The sequence below is a fragment of the Zonotrichia albicollis genome, chromosome 7 (assembly GCF_047830755.1).
Source record: "Zonotrichia albicollis isolate bZonAlb1 chromosome 7, bZonAlb1.hap1, whole genome shotgun sequence".
NCBI lineage: Eukaryota > Metazoa > Chordata > Aves > Passeriformes > Passerellidae > Zonotrichia > Zonotrichia albicollis.
The window spans coordinates 16927554-16943255 of record NC_133825.1 but is presented as its reverse complement, the minus strand read 5'-3'; the positions used below and the strand labels follow the sequence as shown (position 1 = coordinate 16943255).

At 42.3% G+C, this 15702-nt stretch overlaps 1 protein-coding gene across 1 annotated transcript in view; it reads right to left on the bottom strand.

The window, feature by feature from the left end:
• MYPN (myopalladin) overlaps positions 1-15702 on the bottom strand; it is a 57230-nt gene that overhangs the window by 33023 nt on the left and 8505 nt on the right. The window contains exons 2-6 of the mRNA XM_005491031.2: positions 14681-15619; positions 7070-7245; positions 5517-5568; positions 3402-3549; positions 84-155 (exon numbers count right to left, since the gene is read on the bottom strand). Coding sequence (XP_005491088.2) covers positions 84-155; positions 3402-3549; positions 5517-5568; positions 7070-7245; positions 14681-15618 — 1386 coding nt within the window. The 5' untranslated portion in view covers position 15619. The remainder of the gene's footprint in view (positions 1-83; positions 156-3401; positions 3550-5516; positions 5569-7069; positions 7246-14680; positions 15620-15702) is intronic.

Here is a 15702-nt window from a genome sequence, read left to right as displayed (position 1 = left end):
TTTTTTTTGAGAGCTCATTTTTAGTTATCTCTCTTTACAGTTATCTGACCTCTACTTTTCAAATACGTCACAGAAGAAATTACCTTTGTAAATACAGGAGCAGCAATTATAGGTCTTCCATCCAGTCCTTGCAGATAGTTAGTGGGGCTTTGAGCCTGTGGATTGCAAAACATCACAAGATGATGTTGAGGTGTGCAGACATTATTTATTCACATACAAGAGAAATGTGCTTTTGGAATGACATAAAAGAGATTTTGGTGAATGAAGTCCAAAGCAAAATACCTAATGCAATGAACAGAAATTCTGTTGTGGGTGATCCTCCTGGATGGGATAACAGCAGAAATGTTATTAATTTATTGCCTTACTCAGTTCATCATGGCAAGAAAAGCTTTAGCACAGTGTATTGTAACATCTTTTCTTTATACTTCAGTAAGGCAAATATATATTGTCTGCTTGGTCATAGTCTTTTAAAAATCCTTAACCTACAAAATATTTATTGATGTTAATAAGGAAATTTAAAGTCACATGTGTGACTGCTACTATAATTCCTCTCCTTTGCCAAACCCAAACCTTTTCCAGAGGTGGGATGTCAACCTGTTGATCCTACTCAGTGGAGCAGAATGGAATTGTTTTCCTCCTGGGAAACTTTGTTATGTGGATTGAGTGTTTAATATAGTTTTTTATTTTAGTGCAACAGGAGTTTCCTCAGAGCAGCAGAGTTAATGATTCAGTATCTCAGGAAATAGCCAAATTTACACACTGATGGTGCCTTATCAGCCAACAAAATTTAACAGTAGTGATTTTTCAGGTAACTATTACCCTTAAGCATCTTCTTTCAAATTGGAAACAGTGTTACTTAGTTGTATTTGTTCTTAGTTCTATTCTCATTGTAATCAAAAGCAAACGTGCATTAGTTCCCCTGTTCAGTCTGTTCATTGCTTACCACCTAACCCTGAGCTGTAAGCTTTGAAAAGGCACTGGAAAATGAAAACTTGTGAACTTTTTGGTTTTAAGTAAGTATGGCACTCTTTCCTACCTGGAAAGAATTCACAGCTGTGAATTTGCAGTCAGTTTGCAACAAAAAGCACTCCAAACATATGGTAATGTTAATTGGAACATGGTAATGTTAATTAGAACATGGCAATGTTAATTAGAACATGGTAACATTAATTAGAACATGGTAATGTTAATTTCCTTTGATGTGGAAAGTAAAATGTTATGTGGCAAAGAAGTTTATTTACATATAAAGTAAACATAGCAGTGAAACGATTCTGCTTAAAATAAATTTCATTGGAAGGAAAGGACTTCAAGTGAGCTCTGTATCAGGGAGAGAAAATTCTGCTAGGCTGGAAGGGGCATGAGGCAGTCTGGGATGGGAGAAGGGCAAAGCCAGGTGCCCTTCCAGCCTCGGAGCTGCAGGAACACATCTGGATCCTGTGCAGCCCTATGAACACATCTGGATCCTGTGCAGTCCCAATGAACACACCTGGATCCTGTGCAGTCCCAATGAACACATCTGGATCCTGTGCAGCCCCAGGGAACACACCTGGATCCTGTGCAGCCCCAGGAACACATCTGGATCCTGTGCAGTCCCAATGAACACATCTGGATCCTGTACAGCCCAATGAACACACCTGGATGCTGTGCAGCCCCAGGAACACACCAGGATCCTGTGCAGCCCAATGAACACACCTGGATCCTGTGCAGTCCAATGAACACATCTGGATCCTGTGCAGCCCCAGGAACACATCTGGATCCTGTGCAGCCCTATGAACACATCTGGATCCTGTGCAGCCCCAGGAACACACCTGGATCCTGTGCAGCCCAATGAACACACCTGGATCCTGTGCAGCCCCAGGGAACACATCTGGATCCTGTGCAGCCCAATGAACACACCTGGATCCTGTGCAGTCCCAGGAACACATCTGGATCCTGTGCAGCCCCAGGGAACACATCTGGATGCTGTACAGCCCTATGAACACATCTGGATGCTGTGCAGCCCCAGGAACACACCTGGATCCTGTGCAGCCCTATGAACACATCTGGATGCTGTGCAGCCCAATGAACACACCTGGATCCTGTACAGCCCAATGAACACATCTGGATCCTGTGCAGCCCCAGGAACACACCTGGATCCTGTGCACCCCAATGATCACATCTGGATCCTGTGCAGCCCCAGGAACACACCTGGATCCTGTGCAGCCCCAATGAACACATCTGGATCCTGTGCAGCCCCAGGAACACACCTGGATCCTATGCAGCCCCAGGAACACATCTGGATCCTGTACAGCCCTATGAACACATCTGGATCCTGTACAGCCCCAATGAACACACCTGGATCCTGTACAGCCATATGAACACATCTGGATCCTGTGCAGCCCAATGAACACATCTGGATCCTGTACAGCCCCAGGGAACACATCTGGATCCTGTGCAGCCCAATGAACACACCTGGATCCTGTGCAGCCCCAGGGAACACATCTGGATCCTGTGCAGCCCAATGAACACACCTGGATCCTGTGCAGCCCCAGGGAACACATCTGGATCCTGTACAGCCCTATGAACACACCTGGATCCTGTGCAGCCCAATGAACACACCTGGATCCTGTACAGCCCTATGAACACATCTGGATGCTGTGCAGCCCCAGGAACACACCTGGATCCTGTGCAGCCCTATGAACACATCTGGATGCTGTGCAGCCCAATGAACACACCTGGATCCTGTACAGCCCAATGAACACATCTGGATCCTGTGCAGCCCCAGGAACACACCTGGATCCTGTGCAGCCCCAATGATCACATCTGGATCCTGTGCAGCCCCAGGAACACACCTGGATCCTGTGCAGCCCCAATGAACACATCTGGATCCTGTGCAGCCCCAGGAACACACCTGGATCCTATGCAGCCCCAGGAACACATCTGGATCCTGTACAGCCCTATGAACACATCTGGATCCTGTACAGCCCCAATGAACACACCTGGATCCTGTACAGCCCTATGAACACATCTGGATCCTGTGCAGCCCAATGAACACATCTGGATCCTGTACAGCCCCAATGAACACACCTGGATCCTGTACAGCCCTATGAACACATCTGGATCCTGTGCAGCCCCAGGAACACATCTGGATCCTGTGCAGCCCCAGGAACACACCTGGATCCTGTACAGTCCAATGAACACCTGGATCCTGTGCAGTCCCAATGAACACATCTGGATGCTGTGCAGCCCCAGGAACACACCTGGATCCTGTGCCCTGTCTGGATGGCTGCCAGGCTCAAAGCTGGAGTTCAAGAGCAAAGCAAATGCTAGAAAATGTGGGGTTCTCAGTCCCAAACTGCAGAAGAAAGACTTTATTAAGAGCTCACTTTTAGTCCCAGAAATGCCCCGTGGTGTCCCCCTACCTGGTTAACTGGTGTTGGCACAGTCTGGACCAGGACAGACACGGGCTGGGCCTCGGCTGGTGGGGCCTTGGAGGTTTCTTGATGCTTGGCTGCAGCTCTGACAGCAGGAGATGCTGCATTCACAGAGGCGTTGGCTGGCTTTGGTTTGCTGTGAAATGTTAACCAAGAACAAGTTCTCTGACTGCAGGCTAGAGCTGAGTGTGTCCCTGAGTCACATCTGTCTCAGTTACAGCCTTGCTGAGGGACTGAGTTCCTCAGCTCCAGGCTGAGCTGTGCTCTGTAAAGCTGCATCTGGTGAGTCAGCCTGCACACCTGGGCACCCTGAGATCTCATTTCTGGCCTGGATTATCCCAGCTGTGGCTTTACCAGCTCAGAGCAGCAAGAGAAAGCAATGCTGATTTCACAGAGGACACTGCTGCTTTCCATTTTGTGCAGAGTTGGCCTCTAAGGTAATGCAAATACCATGGTTTGCTTGGATACAGATTCAGTAATTAATTGCTCAAAAATAAAACAGAGACATGCTTTCTGACCAACATATCATCAGTTTTAGTGTACAGATTGACACCTCTTCACTTTGTGGTTGTTTATATATGGAAATACAAGAGCTGACCCTTTTTGGTGAAATGATGCAGACAGTGAAAACTGGTCTCTTTATTCAGTTTGAATTCCCCCCAGAAAATCTAGCCTTCAAAACAGAGGGTGCTTTACTCAGAGTGAAGGTACAACTGTTGTGATCACTGATTTCTCTTTTGAACATTTTTTTAGCACCTGTTCTCATATTAACTCCCTTTAGTTACAGGTGTTCAGATTGGTGTGATGGCAGCTGGAAGCTGAGCAGAAATGAAGACATTACACCCAAACCTGGCCTTTCATAATGTGATCATTTGGGGACATTCTACTGTGATGTCAGAGCAGCATTCTGAGAAAAAAAATACCTCACAATTTAATGAGGTAAGTGATTCAGAGATGCCATCAAATGATCAGGATCATGGTCAACCCTACATTGACACCTAATGAGGTGAATTTGAAAAAAAAGAAAAAGCCCGTGACATTTGGACAGGGCTGAGCTGGAATGGAAAACTTCACAATTCATCCAAACTGATTAGGAGTACATCCCAAACCTGAGACTTTCGTAACCTTAAGTTTTATAAAACCCCTAACATTTATCAAAGTCTGTGAACCAATTCCATCTGGAGTGCTTTATGACCTTGAAGTCTGAATTGCATACAACAGCATTTGCTGTCAGCCTGAGGTCTTCAGTCAAATACACTGCAAATGTCTTCTCTTTGCATTTTAAAAACTGGCATTTGTAATGAGTGTAATTCTCCTTAGTGGAGGAAAAAACCAAGGGGGTGCATAAATCTATCTGATTAGGGCCTCTTTTATCAAGGACTGGTTGCTTTTGATGTTGAATCTGTGCATACAAAGGAGTTCAAAATAAACGACTGACTATTTTAGTTTTCAACCAGTGTGACTCCCTTTCTAGTTCATAGAAGGACTTTGATTCTGAAAGATTGGATCAAGTTCTAAATCATCAGGGGATGGATTTCAGTTAGGAAAAATAAAGAAATGAATAAATAATATTTCCCAGATTTTAGGTTACATCTCACATATTTTCTTTTTATAATTAGTGTTTCATACCATCATTTCAGTTCACTCTAGTGCATGCCTATTAATTTCTTCATCTTAAATCTAAATCATCAATCTATCTCTATTCTGCCAAAAACCTTGTGTATTTTCATGTGAGAAACTGTACTGCATTCTTTGTCCAAGTCAGACACTTAAATCAGCGTTTAAGTTGGATCTAGTCAAATGCCTTTTGTTTTAGTAAATTTGTTGTAGAATTTCAATATTTATGGTAACACCTTTCCTTTTATATTAATATTTAATAGTGAAATTTCAGTTCTTAATCCAAAGTTGAGGACACAAAAGCAAACTATTGTTTGTTCCATACTATTTGTAAAGCAAACAAGTGCACAAACAAAACCCAACCCAACCAATCCAAACTAATCCTAAACAGAATGATAATATCTTGGAAGCTGCAAGCTGAAATGTCTGCACTTGTGGGGTTTTTACTGTAAGAAATATGGGAGGTGTAATTGGTTTTAAACTTACTGATCCATTTCGTCCTTGGTGATTTCGCCTTCAGAGTCAGAAGAAGAGATGCCTGTGAAAAAATTATAAAAAAAAATCATTTAGCAGAGGGGTTTTGAGTTTCTCTCTGGATGGTACAAACCTGTACTCAGCTTTCCTGCAGCCCACTCCATGGGTGTGTGTTATAAAGCTGTGCCCAGACAAAAGTCCCATTGCAGGAGAGGTGAACAGGTCCCACACCATGCAAGGTGCAGAGCTGCTGTTGGGATGAGGCACATTGGGAGCAGGTGCAGCTGAAGTAAGGAGAGGAATATCCAAGAGGGAATGAATACCTGGGTGTTCCTTGGGCTCTTTTTCAAATGCCACTGTGATTGAGTCCATATTTGTTGTGAATTGAGTACAAGTTTCTTCTCTCAGACACCTGCTGCTACCAGATTAAAAGGAAAAAGAGAGACCTGGAGCTGTGGCTGTTGTTCTCCAGCTGGTGCCTTGTACCACGGTGTGAAGGAGATCCTCCTCTCTGTTTACTGACTGCTGTCACTTACTGAGACATTTTGCCCTTCTGATTCTGCCTTCACCGTGCTGGAATTTGCATTTTCTGAGCAGTTCCTGCCAGTGAGCATCTCCCTCAGCCATGGCTCCCATCCAGCACCCACCCTGGCCCCTGCCTTGTAAATCCCTGCCAAGCACAGACACCTCCCTCTGATCAGGGCAGGGCAGATGCTGAAAAAGGATTTGTCCTTTCACTGTCAACTTAGAGTCGTGGAAGGAGAATAGCAGCAGAACTAAATTAATCTTTTGGGCACTGCTTTAATTTGTGAATGGCCCCACTGTGCTCAGTGACGGTGCCCATAGTATGCTTCTCTGAGAGAAAAAGAAAAAAAATTCTATGTGTTTATTTTAAGTTTATAGTCATGCTAGCATAGTAATGGATTCAATCTCAAATCTTACCCAAGAAAGTGTAAAAAATAAATATAATACATAGACCACTCTTAGGTCTACTAGGTACAGTAAAAAGCATAAGGAGAAAGAAGGGACACCTAAACCTGCAAATACATTTTCTGTTTGATTTACAGCATCTACTGGGCAAGGAGAATATAAAATTGATGGCATATTTATTTTGGTTACAAGGTCCCAAGAAAGAGTTAAGAGGAAGCTGTCCTACATTCAATTTGCAGTAATGACTGTAGGGAAAAGGGATTAATAAGAATTAGACACAAAGTTTAGTTTCTTACACTTCTGTAGAGTTCCACAGACAAAAAATACAAGGTAGTTTCAGAATCTGAGTATTTTTAGACTTGAATCTTGCAGTGAGATATATAAAACCTCTGGGAAGTAACACAATAAAATGTAAGGGCTGGTCCCTTGTCTGAAGTGTGTTTTACAGGAAAATAATAATGATTTTGGTCCCTTGTCTGAAGTGTGTTTTACAGGAAAATAATAATGATTTTAGTAACGATGGAAAGTGTTGACTCCTGCTATGGTTTTTTTAATGACAAAACTATCATAGCAAACAAGACACATAATTATATCTTCGTTTCAACCATCAGTTTGTGGAGCAGCTGTGGGATTACCTTCTATGTAAATCTCTGCAGAGGTGGAGTCAGTTCCATAGATGTTGGACGCAAAGCACGAGTAGCGCCCCGTGTCCTCCTCAAAGGCCTCGACAATGACCAGAGAGTGTCGCTCTCCTGCCTGGATGATCTGGATGTCTGGTGAGTTCTCAAGCTCCTTCCCTTCACAGTACCACCTGCAAGGCAAAAAGAAATTGTTTTTCAATGCAAACAAGTTGGTGATAATGTTTGAAGTCTTTCTGATGGTTAAAATTGGTAGGTTTAGGCTGAAGATTCTGACAGAGTACTGCAGGTAAGTATTGAATCAACAGTCACAGGAATAAAACATGGATGATTTTCATAACAGTCAATAAAGAGTAAAAGAGTTCTGAATTTGGAACACTGTCAGTCCAGCTCTGAATTTTTCTTGAGGTACAATCAGGTCTGTGTAGTGGCTTAATGTGCAGCAAAAATCACCTAAGTTAGCAAATATCCCTTAAACTTGTGTTTCTTAAGTTCATGTTAATTCAGAATGTGACTGAAATTTGTCCTTGTTTGGTGATATATTTAACACGATCTGCTTTTTATAAAAGATGGCACAAGTGTATCACAAGGTAAGAGAGTTGATCTGTTCAGGAGGGAGAGCAGCACTGATGGGTGCTGGTTACAAGGCACAACAGAGGCACACAAAGCAGGTGGGTCTGCACAAACAGATTCAAATTAGATCTAGGCTTTATAAAGAAGATGAAATGCTGTGTATGAAGATCCAGAGTTCAATGTTTGAGATAATATTCAGAAATACCTGTAATAATAGACAACTAGCTAAATTTGAAAAGCCAAACTTGAGTGCATTCATCTTCACTGTAACTTTTCTCACGAAGATTGATAGATGGATAGATAGATGGATGGATAGATAGATAGAAAGATAGATTAGATAGATAGATAGATTAGATAGATAGATAGATAGATAGATAGATAGATAGATAGATAGATAGATATAAAATGCCACTAAAGTATTTGCATTTTCTTACTGTGACTTTCTTAACTTCATGTGATTAGCTACTGCATCTGCTGCATGTGAGGGTGGAGGCTGTCATATGGGCAATATTTTTTATTCAATGAGATAAAAAATTATTAATAATTTCATCCATCTTTTATTGTAACTTGGTAAAAGAACCTGTCAACATTTGAGTGGTACTACAGAAAAGATTGTTGTGGAAAGGATAAGGATAGGTTTTTAAGTAAAAAATTGTAATAATGAATACCTCCTGTCTTACACTATAAGGCACTTTAATACATTTCCATCTCAGATATTTTCAGAAAACATGAATAAATTTTTTTGATCACTCAGTTGCAGAACATTTTAAAAACTTTGTGCTACAAATTAAGCATGAAGAAAACACCAAATTAATATATTGAAAAAAATCTCAGCAATCCATACCAGCAGAAACCCAGAATATAACACAGAACTGAGGAAGGAGCCTGAAGGGGTGCCTGAGGTATGGAGGAACACAGATCTAGCACTAAATGCTGATTATGTAGCTGAGGCCCTGTTTGTGTCCATGACTCTGAGCCATCCAACTCAGCTTTCTCACAGCACACAGGGAATTCCTGCATTTCATTCATCCCAGAGCTGCCCTCAGCTGACTCCTGTCCTAGGAGTGCACTTGACTCCAGGCAGCTTGCAGCAGCCACTCATGCTGCTTCCCAAACCCCAGTGGAGATGCTGAAGCTGCAGAGAGTTTTCTCTGGCCACCAACCAAACCTCTGGAGGCTGCAGAGCCAGCTGTGCTCCCACAGGAGGGAGCAGTGCCAGCAGCACAGATCCAGGGGGGCCAGGTGAGCTGGCACATGTGGGAGGAGGAGGAGGAGGAGGAGGAAGACCCTGGGGGTTGTGGCTCAGATCACAGATGCACCTCAACCAGCAAGCACTCCTGGCAGTGGCCCAGAGTGACACTGAGGGGAAAAACAGCAAAATGAACTGTACATGTGAGTACATTCTATATATGTGCGTACATTCTATACATATGTGCATATTCTTACATGTGTGCATATTCTATATATGAGTGTCCATTCTATACGTGTGTACATTCTATATATGTGTGTACATTCTATATATGTGCGTACATTCTTTACATGTATGTATATCTATACCTGTGTGTATATTCTATACATGTGTGTACATTCTTTACATGTGTGTATAGAATATTCTATATATGTGTGTATATTCTATACATGTGTGTATATCTATACATGTGTGTATATGTGTACGTGTGTGCATATTCTATACATGTGTGTACATTCTTTACATGTGTGTACATTCTATACATGTGTGTACATTCTATACACGTGTGTATATTCTATACATGTGTGCACATTCTATATCTGTGTGTACATTCTGTACATGTGTGTATTGTATACATGTGTGTATAGAATATTCTATACATATGTGTACATTCTATACATGTGTGTACATTCTGCACATGTGTGTATATTCTACACCTGTGTGTGTATTCTACACCTGTGTGTACATTCACTCATTGCCCTGCAGTGTGTAGCCAGTCTCTTTAACTTCTTCCCCAAGGCGGGAAGCAGCGCTTAAAAACACTTCTAAAAATGTGAAATCACTGATCTTAAAATCATAATTTATGAACTACCTCTCCCTTTAAGAATTTCATGGTCACAGTACCATTATCATTATTTTCCAATAGATTAGACTGTATGGTTCCTTGCTAACATTTATTTTGAAAATACAAATCTTTATTTATGTTATCTTTATTTTGAAACTATTGGTTTGCCTTTCCATTCAAAATTCCTTTCTTTTAAAAATAATTATCTTTCTGCCTTCTTCTGATCAGCTTTAAGTGGTCATACTCTGTCACAGCCCTGTCAGATCCTCTAACACAAAACCCTTCAAACAGAAGGAGCAGCTACACCTATTTTAAACTTCGCCCATGATGGCTTGCCCAAATCTGGAATTTTTACCACTAATACTTGGATACAAAGGGGGTTTTTTTGACAGGCTCCTCAGAAGTGAGGATCACATCTTCCTTTCTGTTCAGTGTTGTCCTCACACAGGTACAGACACCATAATTCATAGCTGGGATCCAGGGCAGAAACCTCCCCTGCCTGGGATAGATGAACAACTCCACCAGGGGCAAGCAGAGGAAATGTTTACAGCCCCAAGGGAGAACCATGGCAATGTGCACTACAGGGTCCATTGAAAATATCCTGTGAAAATTATTAGTGCCTTTTCAAGGTCCAGACTTGGGAATTACATAGGAATCCTGTGATACTGAAGGGAGAATTTTTAAAACTTCTGTTTACATTATGGTTTATTCTACTGTTGTTCTCAAGAGCTGCAGTTGGTGATCACTGAAAATGGTCACATTACCAGGAGAGAAGGTCCATGCAGCTGTGTGACTGCAGGCACAAATTTGGTATGTGAATGCACAAGTTGCCTTTTAGGTGTGTAATTCATGTAGGCAACTGTGTACTTTGGGACATGAGTCATGCCACTTACTCATGTCTTTTTATATTCCCACCCCATGCCTCTTCCTTATATTGTAGCCTTGTTTGAGTGTGTGAGCCCTGGCACATATCAATAAGCATTCAGGAGAATACCCATGCTCTAGAATTTGATTTCATTTCCAGCAGCACCTTTCAGAACATTAAAATAACTTGCATAGTACAGTGATATTATATTTTTGTGTCCATTTGAATGTGTTTCCTTAGTGAAGTGACACATTGGGCAAAACACATGACACAAAATGCTGTGATATAATTGCCATTAAGGTAGAACTCACTGTGTCACTGATCAGCTTTTCCAATTAACCTGTTTTGCTTTGTGCAGAGTTAAGTCTGTATCGTCCTTTTGTGAGGCACAATTTAATTTTCCTACAAGCAAATTTTAAAACACCATGTAAGCTAATCTTTACACTTCCCTTGTTAGTATACAAGTATTATATTCTGTTAGTAGAGTCAAACGGTGAATTGAGTTAATTGGGGTTTTTTGCATTTGTTTTTTCCTTTGGTTAGTCCCAAATTTGCAGCATCAGTAATTTAAAACTTCAGGAATAAACTCCTGTTTCAAACCTGTGTTTAGTTCTCCGTGCAGTGTGTTCTGTAGTGACTTTTTTCAGCATAATGTTCAAGTATTTTGAGATTAAGTTGGAAAAAGGAGCATGTTGTGTGCATGTTGTTGTAATGCTGATAAATCAGAACCAGCGGTCTCATGTGAAGTTAAGCTTCATGGAAACCTTTGGGATGGTGTAGCTACTCCTTCCTTGTTCACATTTGGTTTTGCACTTGCCATGAGAGCACTGTACACGGTGGCAATGAAATGTCAGCCCCAGCAGCCCTGGCCCTGAGCTACGTGCCATGGCTGAGCACAGAGCTCTGCGCTGACATTTCGTGCATTGCAGGGAGAGCTTCCTCCTGCAAGGGAGGCTCACATTCAGCACGGCACTGCCATCCCCCGTGCCAAATTCAGCATCCTAATCCACTCACTTGACTGCAGCTGAATGTAAGAGAAGTTTGGCTGCACACTGAGCACTGAAACAGAGGAATGCTTTCATTTGGCAGCCAGGGAGAAAAATCTTAATTAATCTTGCAGGGTTTCAGAGTTCCGAAAAATCTGTGATTAGTTGCAGGTCTGGTCTCCTCAAACAAAGCAGCATAAAATGCAACTTTTAGGCTTTGTATGCTTATGTTAAAGAATGTTTTCATGGAAACCTTATGACATACAGCCTGTTTTTAGAACATTAAATCCTCATGACACTTCCAGCATAGCTGTGTATGCCAAACCATGCAATGTGATTCATCAGTAAAATTAACCTGAGAGTGATGTGCCAAACAGTTTGGAAAAATGTAGGCACCTCTGAACTTGAGGGGAAAAGGAGTGCTCTCCTCACAGAGAGGAGTAAATGTCACACCTACTATTACTCATAGAAGGAGCATGAGAAGGAGGTCATCACACACTTTGGAAGTACACCCTGCATTTCTCTCAAGGTTTGTTTCTAGCCCACAGTGCAGTCAGAGCAAAGCAACCAGCAGGAATTGCAGCAGTGCTCTGTTATTGCCAGCTGAGGTTGGAGCTAGCTGAGGCACACATCCTGTGCTGTCACACTGAAAAATGAGTCACTTCTCACACACATTTCTAGACAGGTTGGCCAAATGAGCTTCCTCTGAATGGTGGGCTTGTTACATTTACCTTTAAGAACATTTGGGCAGGTCTCTCTGAATTCAGCCCAGAGGACTTGGCTTTCCCTGTCCTGGTGTTTCAGATCAGTTCCCAGTTCTTCCCCTGCTCCACCATCCAGTTTTCTTTCCCTCAGTGAGCCCTCGTGCTGGATAGTTATGTACCACACCTGTAATGCTTTATCATTGCCATGCTTTGATAATTTGATAAATAACCAAAATGGTATTTTGACCCTGATCCATCACAAATGTCATTTACACCATCTTTTACATCAATTTGGTTTAGTACTACCTTGCTTTCAAACATGGTATCTGCCCTTCATATTTTCCAGTCCTTTCTATCCCTGTGATCAGCTTCTTTCTAAATATCCTGTCTCTAATTTCTCTCTTGTAATCCCCATTACATCAGTCTTCTCCTGGTGTTGACTGATTAACTGCATTGCAGAGCTTGCTGAATCCTGTTCTTGTTTCACAGTGCTCTGGGTTCCCACAGTGACTCCCACTTTGTCATTGTGTCTAATATATGCATTTAAGGCCCTTGGGATCCCTTTCTGTGCTTCAGAAGTCCATTTCAAGTCAAAGGTCATTGAGATTTCTTTCAGCAGTTGCTACCTTGCCAGTTGGTCCTTTCCTGGGACTGCTGATTTTTTAATTTCTTTTACCTATTAGAATCCTTCTGCCCTTGCCCAGCTCCACAAACACTGAACTCACTCACCATAAACCTTGGAAAACTCTTACCCCCCAAGCAAGACATTTGGCAATTCTGAGCAGAGGTCTGCTCACAGTCTCACAGCTATGGCCAACAAGATCCCTCCCTCACTCTTTCAGAAGCTTTGCACAGCAAATCAAAGATAAGCACTATTTTTAGGGAAAAAAACCCCACATTCTTCTGGTCCCCACGATTAATGGCACACAAACCCCAAAGTACATTCTGGTTTCTGGTTTCCTTGTGCTGCAGCAGTGACTAACAAGGCCACCACACATGGAAGCATGTGAATATTTATCACTCAGCCAAGTGACAGTTTTTGCACCCTCTCTCAGTGTTACTTCTGCACAGTGGTGGAGGTGAAAGAATCTTTGAGGAATATGACAAAGTTTTGTTAATAAATAATTATGATCAGGAAACTCTTAAGTAGCTAACATTCCCAGTTTTCTCCTTAATATAGCACATACATACACACACAAACACAAAGGACAGAGAGTTCAGAGTTCCCCCCTTGTGACTTATCTTTTATTTTTTTAGTTAAAATTGTGAAACTGAAAGCTGAGCCTGATCTTTTTCTTGAGCTGTAACTGCTTGGGACTAACTTTCCCTAGGGGATTTCTTTCTCCCTGTCCCTCATTTCCTGTATCTGATGGATGCTTATTCTACAGAGGTGTAGTAGCTCCTGTACTGAATGGTATTCACAAAAGTCACTTATGTAATTAATCAAAATTAACAAAATCAAATGTTGAAATAGAAATTTCAACTAAAAACCTTCAGGTTTGTTGGGGCACAAATGGACCCAAGTTACAAAGATATCCATCCTCCATTTCTGTGGGATCAGTGGTTCCTGAATGGGGTGAGCAGGCATTCTGCTCATCCCTGGGTATCTGCAGCATGAGCCATCACTCCTGGCTTCTCCAATCTGCCCTCGTGAGCCTTCAGTGACTCCACAGTGTCAGCTTCTAATTCTGGGCGTTGTTAAACACCTAAACTTGGCTGACATGAGCACCTTGTCACTTTTATGTATGTCAACAGCACAGACATGACTGCTGGCTGGGATAAGGACAGCGCTGTGGCCTTCTGGAAAAACACCCGAATTGAATATTTTCTGTTGGGCAAGCAATTGTGACAAGTTTATGAACAAGCAACTCAGTGTTCACCTGTTCTGAGTATTAAGAAAGCCAGACTGAGTTTGTGTACAGGTTCAGATCCATAAGAGAAGACTTCACTTGTTGTCTTTGCATGATAAGCTATGAATGATAAAAGGGGGAAAAATAATTTCTGGCTTCCAGGGATCCTACTGACATTTTTATTATCAAAAGGATTTATCAAGGCAAGTGCCTGGAGAAATAAGCTAAAGAAGTGTTCAGAGTCTTGCTTTGTAAGCAGAGAGTGTCCCTAACCCTAACCCTAACCCTAACCCTAACCCTAACCCTAACCCTAACCCTAACCCTAACCCTAACCCTAACCCTGTTTGTTTTCTGTTAAAAAACCCCTAATTTCTGGCACTGTTTTCTCTTTTAGTCAGACTCCTCTATGAGTTTATGGGCTGAACACAATACAACATTTGTAATGGCTCCACCAAGGAAATGCCTCTAAACTTAATCAGAGCAGTGAGTTTAGACTGAAACATAGTGGAAATAAAATTCTTCCCAAGCAAGGTATTTCCCACTTGCACACACCTACCACTACAGAAATACAAAATGACAAGTGCAGAATGTGTTTACCTGACTTCAGGTGCTGGGATTCCTACCACAATGCAGTCCAATTGCACTTTGGATCCCTCAGGAACTTCCCTGCTCTTCAGTTTTTGAGTAAAGCGTGGTGGCTGTCCAAGGGGCTCATCAGAATATACAGAGGCAGATTCTGACTCTGCTTTCAGCTCTGCACTTGTTAATTGACTGAGAGATTCCAGGTTTGCTGCCTGTTGATCATCTGTTTGTTCCAAAGCTTTCTCTGCTTTGTTTTCAAAGTCTTGAGGTGTTGGAATGGAAAGCCTTTCTCTGTTTTCTGATGTGAGAGACAGGTTAGAGCTGCCTTTTTGAGCAGACTTGTTCTTGGATTCAATTTTGCTCTTGTAGTTTTTGCACGTTCGGGGCCGTATTCTTTCCGAGTTGTGGGCTTTGAAAAGTGACGAGAGCTCCTCAATGAAATCTGCTGCCTTGTTCAGGAATTCCTTTTTGGATTCTGACTCGGAAGGGAGGTGGTGTTTCTTGAGGTCTTGGGAGCTCCCTTTGGACCCCTTTGTGTTTCGGACGTGTTCCTGGCAGAAGTTGGAGTGCAGGCCATTGTCTGCCGTTTTCAGAGCCGTGGGCTGGGCCATTGGTCTGTGTTTGCCCGTGCTGTTCAGCTGCTCTGGGGGGCGCTGGGAAGGGGCCTGAGGCTCATCCTGCTTCGTTTCCAGTGGGCTCTGATCAATAGCTTGTCTTGCCAGGTTTACGCTTTCATCAAGCTCTTCTTGGCTCAAAAAGGCAGACAGATCTGGGAGGTCATCTTGGGCAGCTACCTCATCTGAATCACCAGAAGCATTGCCATAGTGGAAATTATGAGAAACTGGCTCTGATCTGCTTCTTTCACTCCTCCCTTGGTGCTTGGTTTCTGCTAAATAGCTCTCTCTCAGAAGCTGAGATATTGAAGTGGAGGTTTCTAAACTGTCGTCTTGCATGCTGCCAACAAAAAGGACAAACAGGACCACGCCTTATCAATAGCAATTACTTTGATTGAACACAATGACAGGCTTCTGGAAAGC